The sequence below is a fragment of the Pan paniscus genome, chromosome X (genome assembly GCF_029289425.2).
Source record: "Pan paniscus chromosome X, NHGRI_mPanPan1-v2.0_pri, whole genome shotgun sequence".
Lineage (NCBI taxonomy): Eukaryota > Metazoa > Chordata > Mammalia > Primates > Hominidae > Pan > Pan paniscus.
Genome location: NC_073272.2, coordinates 110,003,111 through 110,022,770, shown reverse-complemented (window position 1 = coordinate 110,022,770; position 19,660 = coordinate 110,003,111). Strand labels below are relative to the sequence as shown.

The 19,660-nt window shown below is 38.9% G+C and overlaps 1 protein-coding gene across 1 annotated transcript; it reads right to left on the bottom strand.

Moving 5' to 3' along the window:
* Positions 1 to 9,843: 9,843 nt before the first annotated feature.
* Positions 9,844 to 11,643, bottom strand: CRIPTO3 (cripto, EGF-CFC family member 3). Its single transcript, XM_008975539.5, is given in 2 exon segments — positions 9,844 to 10,974; positions 10,976 to 11,643. Coding segments are annotated over 2 exon segments (543 nt in total). The 5' UTR covers positions 11,104 to 11,643; the 3' UTR covers positions 9,844 to 10,559.
* Between the last annotated feature and the right edge of the window lie 8,017 nt (positions 11,644 to 19,660).

The following is a 19,660-nucleotide window of genomic DNA, read 5'->3' as shown; positions in this document are numbered from 1 at the left end:
AAACCATAGACTGAACTGGAAGGGAACTTTGAGATCACCCCAGTTGAAATGCCTTGTGTAACAGATGAGAAAACTGAGGTTCAGGAAGGGGTCATAGCTTGTCTTATGTCAGAGTGAGTCAGTAGCACAGACTGGGCCTCCAGGTCTCAATTCCCAGCCCAGTACTCTTTCCACTATACTAATCAAGCATCTAGACCGGTTGGAAGAAGCATGCTGAAAGCTACTGATGAAGGAAATAGTGGGTGGTTCCAAGGCAGGAAAGTTTAACATCCAGCCAAAATGTTACAGAAAAGAGTCAGTCACATGCTTTCTGTTTATAGTCTTTCCACTGGGCTGTGTGTGTCTGAGAACAACAGGCAGAGGAAAAATTAATTCAAGCCTGTGCGTGGTCTACTTTGTAGAGGAAGGAGACAGTCATCTCTCTGATATAACTTGAGGGGTGCTGATGAGCCTCTCCTGGCCCAGATGGTCTTCCCCATCAACCTACTATTTCAGGTATGCATTACCTCTCCTATAGGCTGCCTTTAAAAGAGCCTTGGAAAGAATGAATGCTGTTTTCAGTGACTAAAATCTTGTGAATTAGGTCTTTATTTGATTTTCAGGGATTCTATAAGTCCACACTGAGGAAAGTAGCAAATGGTATAAGCCAGGAATCTGACCAATAGATCATGGAGTGCTTGGATTTCCTTAGAACTCTCCTGTCCATCTAGAGAAAGTGCCTGCTTTGGAGACTAACTGCAGTGAGAAAAGAGCGTAGAGAACTGGATGGGGCCTAGAAATCCAGACAGCCTCATACTGCAAGTCCCAGGGAGCTCTGCTTTGTGCACATTTCAGTTGTATTCACTGTCATCCTGAGGTCTCACTGACCACACCCTTGAATTCACCACACAAGGAGTCCTTTTTTCGCCTCTTCTTGCACCTGGATTCACCATGATCATTCCTACTTCTGATCCCTGATGTTAGTATAGTGGGTGATAGCTTATAAAACTCTCTCTCCCTGTATCTTACAAGGGAGGTAACACAGGTAATCTCGTGCTCATAATTTTACAAATAGGAAACCTGTGGCTCAGAGAGATTATGTGACTTGAACAAAGTCAAAAAAGAAATAGAAGTCATTGTCAAGTCAACCTGGAACCTAAGTGTTCTTTCTGTCTCCAAATCACATCTTCTTTCTCTACACCAGAATCTCCCAAAGTGTTCTTCACAGAGCACAAGTTTATTGAGAATTATATTGGCAGAAAGAGAGGTTTCATGATCTAATAAGCATTTGCTTCTTTTTCTAATCTCTTTGTGTTGATACACTAGGCACATCAGCATATCAGAGGATCCGAGAAGTAACCTGTATAATCTAGAGTGTTCAAAAGGTACTTATGAATAAAAAAACTCACATTAATCAGGCAGTTACTATGCCAGGCCCTATGCTAAGAATTTTACTTGCATTAGCTTATTCTATTCTCCACACAATCTTATGATCTTCATACTGTGTTTATCCCCATTTTACCAATAATGAAACTGAGGCTCTCAGAGATAAGGTGATTTTTCCAAGTTTGCACAGTAAGAACAAGACAAGAAGGGTTCCCAAAACCAGCAGACTATTATAATATTTAGCCACAGAAACTTTCTACCCATAAACTCTGTTTACATCCCTCAGAATTAGCCTCTTGCAAAGGCAATTTTGAGAAATACAGTCCCGCTTTCACCAACTTCTTACCTACAACCTTGACTTGTTCCTACTGCCTCATCTTTCAATACCCAGAGTCACCCATAAATGATGTTACTTTCAGCCACTGAGCAGTGAACCCACAGGCTGGAACATAAGACAGATATTTGGCTACTGGGGGAAACAAAAGGTAGGGAGAGCATGAGCACTGTGCCAGGAAAGTAGCCAAAGACTGAGGCCCTGAAAGATGAGACAGGAGGGCATCATCAATCAAACATGCCTGTTTCACAGTTTTGTTTGTTCTATATGTTCAGAGGCCAAATCAGAACAGAATTTCCAGTTGAATCTATCAAACCCATCTTCTCTCTACTCATCACAGTAACTGGGGTGATATATATCTACTGCAATGTCTGCTGCTGATTGCAATGCCAGGTGAATGGACCAAGGTTGATTGGTTCAATCGAAAGTAGTGATTGAAACTACTGTATAATGATCCCACCACTGGGCGTGGGCACACACACACACACAAACACACAGAAATTCACAGTGCCAAGAAGACTGGCTGGTGAGGTGGATTCAGTCAAACAATTAGTCAATTTAGTGGATAGAAAAAAAGTAGTAAGTCAAAGTAAATGCCTGACTAAACTGGTCTGTCAATTCAACCCACTCACTCAGTCATCAGAAAAGCTCCAAAAGACACAGCTCAGTTGTCTTTGGGCATATGGAGAGAGATAATGAGGCATAGAACTCAGAGGGCAAAAGGTGAATTGCAACACAAAATATTTAAGTTAAATGTAAGAAAAAGCTTTTTGACACACTTATGAGTGAGAACAAGCTATACTTCTCTGTCTGTGCCTGCCTTGTTTCACTTAAGGTAATAACCTTCAGTTCCATCCATTTTGCTGCAAAAGGCATAATTTTATTCTTTTTATGGCTGAAATAGTATTTCATTGCGTATATATACCACATTTTCTTTAATCAACAATTGATGGACACTTACTTTGATTCCATATTTTATCTGTTGTGAATAGTATTACAATAAACATATGAGTGCAGGTGTCTTTTTAATATATTGATATCTTTCCTTTTGGATTGATACACCATGGGACTGCTGAATTCATTGGTAGTTCTATTTTTAGTGATTTGAGAAATTTCCATACTGTTTTTCATAAAGGTTATACTAATTTACATTTCCACCAACAGTGTACAAAAAATTTCCTTTACTCTGCATCCTCACCAACATCTGTTGGGTTTTTTTTTTTTTGTCTTTTTAATAATAGCTGTTCTGACTGGAGTAAGATAATATCTCATTGTGGTTTTGATTTGCATTTCTCTGGTGATTAGTGATGTTCAGCATTTTTTCATATATGCGTTGGTAATTTGTCTTCTTCTGAAAAATATCTGTTCATGTCCTTTGCCCACTTTTAAATGGGATTATCTCTGTGGTTTTTGTTGTTGTTGTTGAGTTGTTTGAGTTCCTTGTATATTCTGGATATTAATCTCCTGTTGAATGAATAGTTTGCAAATATTTTCTCAAATTCTGCAGGCTGTCTGTTCATTCTGTTGATAATTTCCTTTGCTGTGCAGAAGCTTCTTAGTTTAACAAAGTCTCATTTGTCTATTTTTTTGTTTCTGTTGCCTGTGCTTTTGAGGTTCTTTGCCAAGACCAATGTCCAGAAGAGTTTTCCCTAGGTTTTCTTCTAGTTTTTTATGGTTTTGAGTCTTATGTTTAAGTCTTTAATCCATCTTGTGTTCATTTTTGTACATGGTAAGAAGTAGGGTTCCACCTTCATTGTTCTGCATATGGCAATATAATATTCCCAGCACCATTTATTGAAGAGAGTGTCCTTTTCCCAGTATATGCTTTTGATGGCTTTGTCAAAGATCAATGGCCTGTAAATATATGGCTTTATTTCTGGGTTCTCTGTTCTGTTCCATTGATCTATGTGTCTTTTTATACCAGTACCATGCTGTTTTGGTTACTACAGCCTTGTAATATAATTTGAAGTCAGGTAATGTGATGACTCCAGCTTTATTCTTTTTACTCAGGATTGCTTTGGTTATTTGGGCTTTTTTTTGGTTGCATATGAATTTTAGAATTAGTTTTTCTAATTCAATGAAAAGTTAACATTGGTATTTTTATAGGGATTACATTACATGTGTAGATTGCTTTAGACAGTGTGGTCATTTTAACAAAAATAATAAAGCAAAGTTAGGATCAGTGTCTTGACTTTTAGGCATGTTGAGATGATCTCTTTTTTTTTTTTTTTTTTTTTGGATCTCAGCTCACTGAGCTGCAAACTCCGCCTCCTGGGTTCACACCATTCTCCTGCCTCAGCCTCCTGAGTAGCTGGGACTACAGGCACCCACCACCACACCCGGCTAATTTTTTGTATTTTTCACAGAGACGGGGTTTCACCATGTTGGCCAGGATGGTCTCAATCTCCTGGCCTCATGATCCACCTGCCTCGGCCTCCCAAAGTGCTGGGATTACAGGTGTGAGCCACCGCGCCCAGCCTGAGATGATGTCTTTCTAACAAAGCCATTCTGGATCCTGATAAAGCTGTCTTCTTGCTGCCAGACAAGTCTGGCTGATCCTCATATCAATCAGATATTAACCAAATATTAATTGATACTAGTTAGATATTAATCCAATCTATAAGCACGGAATTTTTTTCCATTTGTTTGCATCATCTCTGATTTCTTTAATCAGTATTGTGTAGTTTTCCTTGTAGACATCTCTCAACTCCTTGGTTAAATTTATTCCTAGACATTTTTTGGGTAGCTGTTGTAAATGAGATTGCCTCCTAGATTTCTTTCTCAGCTAGATCGTTATTGGTGTATAACACTACTAAATTTTGTACATCGATTTTGCATCCTGCAACTTCAATGAATTTGTTTATTAAATATAAGTTTTTTTGGTGGAATCTTTAGGTTTTTCTAGATATAAAATTGTATCATTGACAAACAAGGATAATTTGACTTCCTCTTTTCCAATTTGAATGCCTTTTATTTATTTCTCTTACCTAATTATTCTGGCTAGGAATAGAAGTGATGAAAGTGGGCATCCTTGTCCTGTTCCAGTTATTAGAGGAAAGGCTTTCAACATTTCCCCATTCAGTATAATGTTAGCTGTGCATTTCTTGTATATGGTCTTTATTATTTTGAGGTACGTTCATTCTGTACCTAGTTTGTTGAGAGTTTTTATTATGAAGTTATATTGAATTTTATCAAATTTTTTTTGCATCTATTGAAATGATCACATGATTTTTGTCCTTGGTTCTGTTTATATAATGTATCACATAACTGATTTGCATATGTTGAACCATCCTTGCATTCTTGATATAAAACCCACCTGATCAAGGTGTATTATCTTTTTGATATGCTGTTGGTTTCAGTTAGCTAGTATTTTGTTAAGAAATTTTGCATCTATGTTCATCAGAGATATTTCCTTTTGTTGTTATGTCCTATCCTGGTTTTGGTATTAGCATGATATTGGCTTCATAAAATGATTTAGGGAGGATTCCCTCTTTCTCCATCTTGTGGAATAGTGTCAAAAGGATTGGTACCAATTCTTCTTTGAATGTCTGGTAGAGTTCAGCTCTGAATCTGTCTGGTCCTGGACTTTTTCATTGGTAATATTTTTATTACCATTTCAATCTTGCTGCTTGTTATTGGTCTGTTCAGGGTTTCTAATTCTTTCTGATTTAAGCTAGCAGGGTTGTATCTTTCCAGGAATTTATCCATCTCCTCCAGGTTTTCTAGGGATGTTTGGGATACTATATGAGGAACAGCCAGCTCTGCCTGGCAGCAAGAAGAAGACAGCTGTTTCTGATTCAGGGATAGCTTTGTCAAAAAGAGACCATCTCAAGGTGTCTAAAGGTCAAATCACTGATCCTGACTTTGCTTTGTTATTTTTGTTAGGATGTAGAAAGTATGAGATATAAGAAGCCCCCTTTATTTTAAAAAAAGAGGGTGAGAAGAGCCACATGAAAAAAAAACTACGATCTTCCTTTTTTATTTTTCTAAACAAAAAAGGTGAAAAATTTTTAAGTTCCTAAAATTACTGTGTCATGGTTACTTGTTAGATAATTTCACTAATGCAATTAGAAATAAAAGCAAAGCACTTGATATTGCAACTAGGCCAAGGCGATAAGAGAATGGAAGTTGCTTAAGTTGCTTGACGTATGCAGATGGAATGGTGTGTCAGCTTTTTAACATCTGATGTGTGTGAGAAATATTCTCTATCCAAGATCTTTTGACAAGATCATGGTACTTCAGATGACTACAGTTCTAAAGCTGGGTGCACACAATCACCAACCATAGTGATATATATTTATACATTTCTCTCTTTGAGCTATTTCTTATTAAAATGGTTCATCTGCTCATAACTGTTATACCTGTGGACTGTCATCGTATACCTGAGTGTTCATGCTTGCAAAAATATGTATGTTGTTATGCCTATTTTGTTGTATGAAGTGGCCTATGAAGTATTCTATCATGTTTGTATGTTTCTCAATAAATCTCTCTTTTTAAAATGTAAGTAAATATCTTTTAAAGTATATCAACTTATTTTTTCTAGAATTATATTTTCAGGATTTTGATTTTTGGAATTCTAGAATTCAAGAATTTTTAACTTTTTGGATTTCAACATTTGGGATTATGGTGTTTGGGATTGTGTCTTTCAAGATTATGATCACCTCCCTCTGAAAAGTACTACCTAAGAGAGCAGCAATTAAAATTTTTCACCTGTGCTGAATGGTAAAAAAGGAACCAGCTACATTCTGCCAGCAGTAAGTCAGTTGGCACCAGCTTTATCTGTGAAGAATGAGACACCATCCACCCCTAAAATAAAGCAAACCAAAAACAAACAATGACTTGGAATCCACGGTTGACATGGAAAATTTTTTGTTTTTCAAATGCATCAGGGGATCTACTCTTGAGGAGCTCATTAATTTAATTGGATTTACAGCTCCATTCCCGCAGGGCTCATTTTGCCATTCTGAAACAAGAATGGAGGAAATAGCCAACATGTACCAGTTATCTGTTGCTGTGTTACAAAGCACCCCCAAATTTAGTGATTTAAAACAACCACCAGTTATTTGGCTCATCGTTCTGTGGTCACCCAGGGCCAGGATTAGAGTGAGCTGAAGTGAGCTTCCTAGGGCACAAAACTGAAGGAGGCATTTACTCTTAGGGTCATGCTGGCAACCCTGTACTTGCATGACCCTCAAAGTGAGTGCCTCTTCTCATTTTTTGCTTTGAATGCCTCATTTGTCTCACCGTAGTCCCAGCCCTGATGGTTCTTCTGGTCTAAGCCAGGTGGAGTAATCACTGCTGGAGTCTCTTTTTCTCTTTTCTCTTGAAATAAATTTATTTTTTCACCCTGAAAAATCTTTTTTTGTTTGTTTTTGCCAAGTAATTTTAGCCCTACTCACTCTATGTGTTTTGCAGGCCATACAAAGACTCTATTTGCCTATGGGTTATTTGTAATACAGTTGACCCTTGAACATCACAGGTGCTGACCTCCACCCACAAGCAGTGAAAGACTTGTGTATAACTTTTGACTCCCCAAAAGCTTAACTTCTAATAGCCTACTGTTGACTGGAAGCCTTACCAATAATATAAACAGTTGATTAACATATATTTTGTATGTTATACCTAGTATATACTGTATCCTTATAATAAAGTAAGCTGGAAAAGAGATTGCTATTAAGAAAATCATAAGGAAGATAAAATATATTTACTATTCATTAAGTGGAAGTGGCTCATCATAAAGGTCTTCATCTTTATCATGTTCATGCTGAGTAGGCTGAGGAAAAGGAGGAGTTGGTCTTAATATCTCAGGGGTGGCAGAGGCAGAAGAAAACTTGTGTATAAGTAAACCTACTCAGTTCAAACTCGTGTTATCCAATGGTCGACTGTATTCTGATTTTTAACAATTTCATTTTCTTTTATAAGTGAAGTGAGTTATAAACCCAGTTGAAATGATAGAAATTAGGCAGTACTTTAGAGTATCTATTTGATTTATTTGTTAAAAGAATTGGTACAGTTTAATTAAACTACAATGTAATCTACCCCATGTCTGGAGGAACATTGGAACTACTTGACAGTTCTTTCATGTTCACATATCCTCCTGGAAAAAGTAATGATTTTATAATAAAGCCCTTATGCAAACACAATGTATCCTGAAAAATATTAATGATATTTTTATAATTGGTCAAATGGGGGAAAATCTCTATTGGTATTAATTAGATATATTGATGTTATTCACTCCACTGCTAAAAAAAGGTAACACTACAAAGACTTCATATCCAAGTTTTAAAGCAACTTTATGTTATAGACTATTAATTTTCCCTAGGAACCAACAGATGAATAATTTGAAAATGGACACTATAGTGGTGCATATATAAAAAGAAAACTATAAAGCACTTTAAAATATCACCTCTGAGTTTTATGGGTCATTAGCTCTCCAATTCTATTGGGTTCTTTTATGCTGTTGTAGTCAGCTTGCCAGTCAGCTAGCAGAGATGACCAAGGATAGCCTCACTCACTTATCCAGCATTTCTTAGGCTATTGGCGGAAGCAGTAGGGGTGACTGGACCACAGATCTCTCTTTATTCAGCAGGTTATCACGGGCTTCTTCACTTGTGTCCTTCACAGGATTCCTATAAACAATGAAAGAGAACAAGTCCCAATGTGTAAATAATTTTCAAATGTCTGTTTGCATTACATGTTCTATAGTCCCATGGTCAAGGAAAGTCACACAGCCAAACCCAGATTCAGTGGGGATAGGGAATATACAAGGACATGGAGCAGGGAAATATGAACAAATTTGTAGTCGTTGCTATACCAATCTACTACAAGGACCAAAGGTGAATTACAGAAATAGAAAAGAATGGCTGTGGTGAATGCATCAACCGAATAAAGAACTAAATTTTAATCAAGAGAGGACCAGAGAAGAATTTTCTCCAGACTGCATCAGCCACACAAGAAGGAACTTCCTCACTGAAGAAATGAAGTTGGATTGATGTTGCATATATATCCCTCAGAGGTTCACACGTGGACTTTCAAAGAACCTGTCTCATGTGTGAATTTTTCCCTAAATAACTACCTGGCCAGAACCCTGAGAAGGACATCTCCAACACTCCCACAGGGCATACATCACAGAAGGGCTTAGGGATTCTACCTATTGCAATTCCTCCTCTCCACTAGGTTGAGAATCCTTGTTTTAGAGGAAAAGCAACCTTAACTCGTACCACTAAATATATAAATACCATTTCACCATTGGATGTAAGGACTACGTCTGTTTGAAACTCAACCGCTCTCCAAATCTGCATCCAGTTGCATAAACAAAGGGACTTACCTTTTTCTTAATTGGTTCCAGGTAGAATTTGACATATAAACCAATAAAAGAAATATCTAAATATTTTCTCCTCCTTCTAACCTCATCTCCTATTTAGTTAATTCCTATTTAACTCCTAATTTCCTATTTAACTCCCATATCTATCTGGAATTTGGAACCAGATACAGTGAATCACATTGCCCCAAATGTGTCTTCAAGCAACTCTATGGCTATTTTGATGGTGATAAAAGATGTTTTATCCCTTCTTTGGAACTCTGAAGAGCAGAGTTCTGAAGAGCATGTTCCTTGCCTGCTAGGTGTTTTCTTTTTTTTTTTTTTTTTAGGTCAATATAGTTTCCATTTTTACTGTGCATACACATATATACAATGTATTTTAAAAATGGGCTTTACAATATGTAGTTTGATCACTTGGTTTACAACTAAATATATTGTGAACATTTTGTCTTCTACAACAGTTAAAAGAATTGAATAACTTGGAGGAAACACAATTTATTAAGCAATCTTGTTGGGGACATTGAGGTATAATTTTTTTTCTAAGGAGACTTCATTCTTTTTACAATGCCTTTGGGAAAAAAAGGGGAGTCCTTGTCTTACATAGCTTTCTATAGATGATGGAAACTTGCCCTTCCATTTAGCCTTTTTACTTGCTTCTCTACCACCACCTAATCACCAATCAAGTAACCCATTTTGTTTTTCAACCTCTCTCTTCTATTTGCTTCCTCTTTCCTACCCAGTCTCCCTGCACACACGCAGATGGACTTCCATTCCTTCAGCACTCTGGTTCCTCCCCTTAAAGATGTCTTCTTTCCTTTTAAAAGAGACTATTTTTAATTGATTTTGATCAACTCTACTCAAAACTGTATTCTAAGGTCCACATTAGAATTAGTCTTTAATAATCTGAAGATGTAATTCAATCATTTAAAAGAACATATTAAGAAGACCTTGGTAGAATTACATGTACCAAGAAACACCAGGCCTTGCACAGTTGCTCACGTGTGTAATCTCAGCACTTCGAGAGGCCGAGGCGAGTGGATCACAAGGTCAGGAGTTCGAGACCAGGCTGGCCAATATGGTGAAACCCCCGTCTCTACTAAAAATACAAAAAAAATTAGCCAGGCATGGTGACACATGCCCGTAATCCCAGCTACTTGGGAGGCTGAGGCAGGAGAATGGCTTGAACCCCGGATGCGGAGGTTGCAGTGAACCGAGATCGCGTCATTGCAGTCCAGCCTGGGTGACAGAGTGAGACTCCGTCTCAAAAAAAAAAAGAAACACTGGACTTGGGCACAATGGAGATATGGCTGACTTTCTTTTGAAAAAAGAAGTAGTTTTTTGGGAGAGGGCAGGGCAAAGAGGTAAGAAGTAGTTAGTTCTGTAAGGAAATGTTAGAGACCATTTTGGAAATGTATTCATTATTTTAAGGCAACTAACAAATGATCATCTTTCAGTTAGGACATTGTAGCAGCAGCCTTTACGGGTCATGAAATTTGCATAATATCTAAAATTGTATTTCTGGAAATAGGTCAATGTCGATTAATAGTAGCTTTGTATAGAAAGGCAGATGCCAGCTAGCATAAAAGTGGTAGTACGTGCAGACGGTGGTAGTTCTGGAGTCCTGGAAGCCACGAGGTGCTCATCCATCACAAGGCCATCACAGCCGGGTAGAAATGCCTGAGGAAAGCAGCGGAGCTGACCGTGCCAGCATTTACACAGGGAACACTTCTTGGGCAGCCAGGTGTCATGGGGCACAGACCCACAGTTCTCTTTGCGCACATCGTGCTCACAGTTCCGTCCGTAGAAGGAGGGAGGGCAGGCACAAAAGGACTCCAGCATGCAGGTTCCCCCATTCAGGCAGCAGGTTCTGTTTAGCTCCTTACTGTGCTGTATTCCCATGGGCGGCACACGCTGGGAAGACCGAGGCCGAATTGCAGGCTCCTCCTGGGGCCAGGTCTCCCCGAGATGGACGAGCAAATTCCTGATGGCCCAGCCCGGCAACTAATCCCAGTTCAAAGGCTTTAGAAATGGCCATGATCCAAATCACACTGTAAGAGAAGCGGGCCATCTTCCTGCAGTCCATAGCTTTTAACAATTAGGGGGAAAAGAGGCGTTAGCATCGCTTTAATTCAGAGTCACTGCCAAAACAGCCAAAGGAAAACATTCATCTCCTAAAGCGAAAATGGCAATTTAAGAAGAAAATGAGAAATTCGCGTTCCCCAGAAGGTCGTAGCAGAAGCAGGAGCAAGGTGTCCAGGGGAAACTGGAGGGCTTTCGGCCTTGGACGTTTTGACCTTGAGCTGGAGACTCAGCATTTCCGGGGATTCTCCTTCAACAACAAACCCCAGTCGGGGCGGGGAGACCTTTCAGGTGGGCGGGACGCCCACCAGCATGACAATGGCCCACACGCGGGGAGAGGAGTCTTGTAAAACTGTGGTTAACTAGCCCTAATATCTCTATCATTAGTTGCAGGCTAAAATGATCAGATGTACTCTTTTGGGAAAAAAAAAGAAAAGAGAAAAATCAGTTTCTCTAATCAAGTTGGTGATTCCAGGTTGGAGGGGTGGTGGAAAGTAATTGCTTTAATTAGGAGAACCTGAAAATGTATGGGTCTCAAGGCATTCGATATTTTATTTTATTTCAGGAAGTTTTACTTCCTGAAATTTGCTTCCACCTTTGTTTTTCCAAAAGGGTGTTTTGAGCCCCGTACTCCCCATGGGGGATACCCGGGTGGCCAAGAAAGGGGTGCTCTCCGCCTGAGGAGCTAGGTGTGTGTGTCGCCTGCTAGGTGTTTTCAATCAAACATTGACAACATTGTTATATGTAAATGGGGAGACAAAGGAACAATTGGATTGCTATAGAATCAGTCACTTTACCTTACATGGCGCACAAGCTTATCCCAAAACAAATCACTTGGAGCAATTGTCAAAGACATCAAGGGTTTATTCTGAAAGTGTCAGCAGTTTCAGTCACTCATTCTTCCCTGGAAATCATTCCAGATGAAGAGGATCTGAGCAGTTCATTTTCACGTGGTAGAACCAGAAAGCACATTATTCACTGGCGAGATGAGCTGACTGTATTTTATCCATCAACAGTTATTCCCCAGGCAGATTATCAGAATGCAGCTGTTGAAGTAATCATGGAAAAATGTATTCCCACACATGTAAGATAGGTCATCTTCAGATGAAAGACCTTGCAACTGAGGCAGGGCTTATTTGAGAATAAGCACTCAGAGCCCCGTTTTAAGAAAGCTCCTATATTGTTTGCTTAGCAAAGGATCTGAAGTGGTAATGGGGGCACCAGGGAAAAAGTTACCCCAGACATTACGGCACATACAGCTTGCCAAAGAGATGGATCAATTCCACCTATTTTAGAGAATGAAATAGTGGGTATTTTCCTGCCATTATGTAGTAGCAACTTTTCCCTTTCACCAAATTTTGACTGTAAATGAGAAAGAAATAGGCCCTTTCGAAACTGAAGGCAATTAATTCCTGCAAGCAAAGTTTCCAAAACTGTTTCCATGACCTTCTCTATGATCCCTAACAACATTGCTCATTCTAGAAAAAAAAAAAAAAGTCATTTAAGGACCAATGTTTTCCATCTGCTCTTTGAGTACTCACACTGATTTAATAGGCTTTGGTAGAGTTACCACTAAATTTTTGAAACGCAATTAATTTTGATCATTTCCCACATGTGTGAAGGAAGGTATCCCACTAGGACGCTGGACTTAATCAGGATAATGGTCTTTGGCCTATTCTTTGGGAAGAAGAAAAGTCATTGGATTGTATCATGACTTTATGAGACAGGTAAAGTAGGGTTTGAATGCTAGCCAAAGGAGTTTGGGCTGAGCTTACACCTCCACAGACATACTCTCTGATTCATTTATACTGATTGTCTTGTTGCCCTTCTAACTTTTATGCTTCTAATTCCTATATTTCCTGTGCTGTTTCTCTACTTGGAATTATTTTCCTCTGTTTCCTTTGCCTATGAACATCCTAATACATTTCAAAACCTAGATCAAGTTCTCTGTCTCCTGAAAAACCTTCCTTGACTGCCTCAGACTAAGGCCATCTCTCTCCATAATCAATAATACTCACACTAGCATTTAGCTGTATACATCTTGTATTGCTCTATGCTGGTTTCTTAAGTCTTAGCTTTGCCCCCCTAATTTGATTATAAAGTGCTCAATGACAGGAATGATATATGTTATGTTGCTCATTAAATACTTTTTCTTCTACACACACACGCACACAAGAATGTCTTCACATAGGTGACAATAAATGTTAATCATCTAATGTGTCAGTAAGAGATCATTGAAGGCTCTTCTGTAGGTAGATAGGATTTTAATGAGAGCAAAAACCTCAGAATTATTTTGAAACAAATTTAAGGAAACATAAAATATATCGTATTGCTTTCCAAACTGATAAATCATATCCCAGCACAATTAGTTAAATTGATTCATCCTACATGGAAAATTTGTACAGATGTGTCTACTTGGAGGAAGGGTGATAATTTCTGTTTTCTTTGTTCACATGTACATGTAGTAATTTTGGTTGGATAGTCAATCAGTTAAGTGACTGTGATTTATGGGCCATTATTTCCTTCTTTTCAACCAGTGGTTATAATGTCAAACATATATAAAATCTCTGTGGTGAGAGTGCCTGCCATAAGAGCCAAGCTAGCCCAGTGATATAAGCGGTGTCACCACAGTCAGGATGGCAGCCTGGGGAATAAAAGAACTCTGAACTGGAGAACCAGGAAAGTCATATTCAAGTTTAGTCCCTGATATAGCTAGGTGACTAATTAATTAATCACTTTACATCTCTGTGTCTGTTTACTCATCTATAAAAAAAGGATCAATAGCTCAAAAAAGCCAAGATGATAAAGAGTCACTGCACCTTAAATCTGGCTGAGATGATGTCTGAACAGACAGAAGGAAATTTTTTTCCACCTGCTCTGAGCTGCACCACAGCTACAACACACTAGGTGTAGCTGATAGGAATCAGAAACAGTGCACTACTGTAGGGTTGATCCATCTGGCAACGCCAGGCACATTGTACCTTATGAACTCGAGCTATGTTGAAAACACAAGCTAGTTTTAACTTATTACTGTCTTAGTTCACCCTCATGTCATCTGAGTCTTTATGGGAAGGGATGTCCTCTAGAGCAGGGAATTTTATTGAATGCTATAAATATAAGCTGTCACCTCATGTCAAAGTTTTCAGGTTTGGTATGGCTTAAAACAACTCTCTTTTAGGAAGAAATTCAAATGTTTAATTGCACAGGCTGTGTTTTATCACAGGCTGTGTTGGGGAAATACAGGGATAAAGATTGATTATGTTGGTCAGATGAGTATTGTACCTCCCCCTACGCTGATTTAAAAAAAAAAAAACCCACTGCTAACGACAACCTACAGATGTTAACTGGAAGAACGGGCTAAACCAGTATTTTAAAATTTTATACAGTTATTCATTCATTTAACAGATGCTTTCCTGAATACATAATCTACACCAGGAATTGTGTTAAGCACTGCTTTATTAAAAGACAAAATATGGTTCTTGTTCTCCAACCAGGGTTCTGTCTCCTGTTCCTACTACCTTTTCTGGATACCATGGTTAAGATTCTGCAGATATTAGGGCTGTAGGTTGACCTCTTTGGGCTTCCAAGTTAAAACCCTACTACTCATGCAAAGGTTAACCCATCCGAGAGGGTAAAGCCTCATGCAGAAGTCTTCACCGTATTTCTCAGTTATCAGAGTCAAAGTGCACAAATATCAAAAAAAGAAAAGTTAAAAGAAAGGGAGAAAGGCAAGCAAAAATTATACTAAGAATGTAAACAGAAGAAATTTTTAAATAGCCATGAAAATCACGTTAGTCAGCCACAAAAAGGTCAGATGAGTCAAAGTTTCTATGAGCTTTCATGGACTATATGATACTTCTTTCCTCAGCCAAGGTTGGTGTTCTTGGATCTCCAAGGCTCTCATCCACTGTGGGGAGGCCCAGAGATATCCATTAGGGACACAGACGTCCCAAATATTGAATCATTGTTGGCTTCTAAGAACGAGAGAGCAAAAATGAGAGCAAAAACCTCATTCTTCAGGGCCTCAACAACCATTTGTTTAATGTTCCAGTAGTTGGCATTGAGGGATAGAAAATGAAATAATGGGTATCCCCATGGCTGAACAGAATACAGCAACTGGTTATCCAGAGATGAGTGACACTTGAAAATCTAAGTAGAAAGTCAACATCCAGGCAATATGTTGGCAAATAGCAGGGCCCCAACCACTGGGCAATGTGTATGTGACAGGATTCCTATGCCAAGAGGACATAGACAAAGTGGAACTGGGCACTAGATCGTTAAGACAAAATGAACAATCAGGAAACAAGGCTGAAGGGAAGATAACAGAGCTGGAACACAAAGTCAGGTCTCGCCTAAAACAAGATTAACCTAATACCCTTTTCCAGAACATTAGACTAGGTGACTGTTGGTCCTTTCTGACCATAGTCAGGATTGGTCCCAGAGAATGGGTAGAGCTGAAGCCTGCCGGAAGGAGTCAAGCAGCTTCAGTTCTGGGAAGGAGAGACAACAGAGACTTGAAAGCAAACAGCATGTGATACTCAGAGTCCTGCCCTCTGACAGGAAACTAATAAAAAGAATCAAACCAAGGTATTATTGGCTAACTATGTCAACCTTTTCCAGAGCACTCTTACATTTTAATCTAATAAAAGAAATAACTATGTAAATATATGTAAATGTATTTCTGGATGGATTTGAGGGGAAGGTGCAGAAAGTAAGAAAAAGCCTAAGTGTTACCAAGTCTAGGAGTCCCAGAGACACAAATTACCTACTTTGTGTAATGTGAATGTTTTACCTAGATTGCAATTTGAGACTATATTCTGGGAATATGGATTTTTATAGAACTGAATCTGCCTGCTCATCCTAACCTCTGAGAGAAAACAAAGATATGGAGTAGTGGGTGAGGCTCACCTGCAGAATTGAAAGCAGCCAGCTGAAGCCCATCTGGATTTGGATTTGCTATTTTAGGAGTCAGAAACTGTTTATCAGAAACCATGACATAAGAAATTCTAAATTTTACAACTTGGCTCCATGTTTGCTATTTGTGCTGGCCCATGTCTGTTCTCCTGCAGTGATTAGCCTTCCTATGCCCCTGCTTATTCTCCTGTAGTGATTAGCCTTCAAATCTCTAGAGCGAGGATCAGCAAACTTTCTGTTAAGTGGCAAACAGTAAATATTTCAGACATTGTAGACTATCAAAGTCTTTATTACAACTGCTCACCTCTGCCATTATAATGCAAAAGCAATCATAGCAAATAAACCAGTGAGTGTGACTGTATTCTAATAAAACTTTATTTGCAAAAATAAGTAGTGGCCTCAAATTTAGACAGTGAAGCATAGTTCACAGACCTCTGCTCTGGACCCCCAAATGGACTATAGACTTATCGTTAGAAACAGCAGCAGAGGTGAGGCACCAGGAAGATTGCTAGTCACTCTGCAATCAAGTTTGGGCAGAAAGAGTCCAAGTAAGTCAGCTATGGAGGAAAGGGAAGCAGACAGAAACTTTGGGCCCTGCTGCTGCAAAGAAAGAAAGAATCTCAGAAAGTAGGTCTGGCTCTTACAATGGAGGTTGAGATTGATCAGTTGGAAATCCTTGTGTGGGACTCTCTGGTCAGTGCCTCACATGGTACTTCTGAAATCACAGCAGAAAACTACTTCCTTTACTTATCCATAGGGCCAATTCTGGAAGGAAAAAAATTTAGGTGAAAGAAAAGTAAAGAAGGAAAATTACCTCAAGGAAGCTTGGAAACAAAGTCTGACTTCCCTTTATTGAAAGAACTTGGGCAAGAAGAAACCTGAGAGTATCTGGGACCCTGGCACAGGGCACTGAGGCCTACAGGGAGATTTGAAAATGTAGATTATAGTTATAATAGCCAAAGGAGTAACTAACAGTCATTAAAAGAACTCCTTTTGAGGTGTGAATTAAACTATTGAGTGTTTCTTAAACTTCTGTGAATGTACAAATGTTATACTTTCTTCTTCAGGGTTCTTAGCGACTAATAAGTATGCAGACCAACTCCAAACCACATTTAAAATACAAAATAGATGTATATGGGTGAAGAAACATGTACATATGCTTAGAGATTTTTCTATTAGGACATATTTTCAACTGTGCCCTACAAATAACAACTGGATCCTAGACATGGAGCCAAAGTTTGTAGAATCCAACATTAGTCCCCGTGAAAACAAAAACTTCTGTTTCTCACTGTCTTCTGATATCCTAGCAAACACTCAAAGGTGAAGGCTCTTAGGAGACAAAGGATTTGCTATACCAAGGAGAAGGAGTTACAGTGCGAGAACGACCCCAACTGCAGTCTCCCTCAAGTCAAAATGATCTGATCCTGTTACTACTTTACTCTCTCCAGAAAGAGAAAGGCACACCCAAGCAGACTGTTCCAACTTAGTCACAATCATGGGGTAAGCCAGCTAAGTAACTTAGGGATGGAGGGGAAGGGAAGTTTACAAAAACACACCCTCAAGCATGTGCATGTACTCTACAGCCAAAATGAATCTGAAGAAGAAACAACTCCTCACTTTCCACATAGTTTTCATTAGGTTTTCTCTCTTTTGTTGTGTGAGCAGAAGACAGTCTCCTTGGTAAATAAGGAAGGCCTGAAACAATCTAGACAGAGCTCATGAATCAGACATGATGGAAAATTGGTGACTCCAATTCATTAACCCAAGCCCATGATCCCTCAATGACAGAGAACTAGAAATTCAACTCTCTTGGTTTATGGAGCCATCTGCATAAGCTGGGACAACTTAGAAACACTAAGACATTTCAAATACACTCAGTTTAATCATGTGCCTGTAGAGTAGGCCTTAATATAAAGAGACTCCATCTATTGCAAACTCGTTTGCACAATCAAAGGCATGCTGATATATGTTATGAACGGTGTTTCAAATATGGCTCTCCTTATACCAAGACCATGTTCACAAAAAATAGTCAACTATTTTGGCTGAATAGACCAGAAACGATTTAGGATTTATTCTACCTGCTAGCCAGGAATTAACTAGTAGAACACTTGGAAATTACTATAAAGACTATATGATTTATTATACATTAAATTTCTCATTATTCTATGAGAGAAAATGAGCCTAATTTGTGGCAACAGAGATCTGGTCTTGACAACAAAAAGTCCTTCTGCATTACCTGATATGGTTCGGCTCTATGTCCCCACCCAAATCTCATCTTGACTTGTAATCCCCATGCGTGGAAGCAGGGACCTGTAATCCCCACATCTCAAGGGAGAGAGGTGATTAGATCATGGAGGCGGTTTCCCCCATGCTGTTCTCATGATAGTGAGTGAGTTCTCATGAGATCTGATGGTTTTATAAGTGTTTGGCAAGTTCCTCTTTTGCTTGCTTCTCTCTCCTGCCACCTTATGAAGAGGTACCTGCTTCCACTTCACCTTCCACTGTGATTGTAAGTTTCCTGAGGCCTCCCCAGCCATATGGAACTGTGAGTCAATTAAACCTCTTTTGTTTATTAATTACCCAGTCTCAGGTAGTGTCTATAGCAGTGTGAGAACGGACTAATACACTGCCATAGTGTTTACTTTTTAAAATAGGTTAGCCATTGACTTGAAAATGGATTGGCATACTTGAGTTCTACCCCAGATCTACTACTTGTTTTCTTATGTAAATCTAGGCATGTCACTTAGCCCTCTGATCTGCAGTTCCTCATCTATAAAGTGGAATACTAATACCTATTTTGCATGGTTGTGGCAAAAATTAAAGTGAAATGAGACCATTGCATTGACTGTAACTGAATGCATGCTTCAATTCAACTAATGTTTATTGAAAGGCTACCATGTACAAGACACTGGGAGTTACAAAGATGTAGACAAGAGCTCTTGGGTTAGTGAATGAAATATCCACATACACAATGTGGTAAATAGAGTGCCGTGAAAGCCCAGGAAGAAAGAGCAACTAACGTGTGGGAAAGTTTGAGGTTGGCTTTGATAATTTTGCCTCTAAATAGGAAGAAGCATGTGGTGGGCTACTCTTAAGAGGGTGGAGGTTGTCTAGGGAGTGTATTCCAAACAAGCAACACACTGTGAAGCAGGGCAATGTCTAAATAAAATTTTCTTCAATGACACAAAGCACTTGAAAAACATACAGTGCCCATAATGCCCCCACACCTTAAGTAATTCAAAATAGAAATTAAGTATAAGGAACTACAACTAGGTTCTGAATTTATCCAAGGAAATAATCAACAATTATATAATGCTTACAGCGTTCCAGGCATTGTTGTAGGCATTTTACATTTGCTAACTCGTCTTATCTTTATAGCAATTCTATGAGACAGATATCATTACTATCCCCCATTTTACAGATGAAAACATGGGTTACATAGAGGTCAATTAACTTTCCCAAGGTCACATTTTTGATAAGCATCAGAGACAGGATTTGAACCAAGTTTATGTTCTTAATTGCTATGTTATTCAGCCACTTTGAGATTTCTCTCTCTCTCTCTCTCTGTCTCCTCTCTCACCCTCCTCTCTCCCTCCCTCCCTCCCTTCCTTCCTTCCTTCCTTCCTGCTTGCCTGCCTACCTTCCTT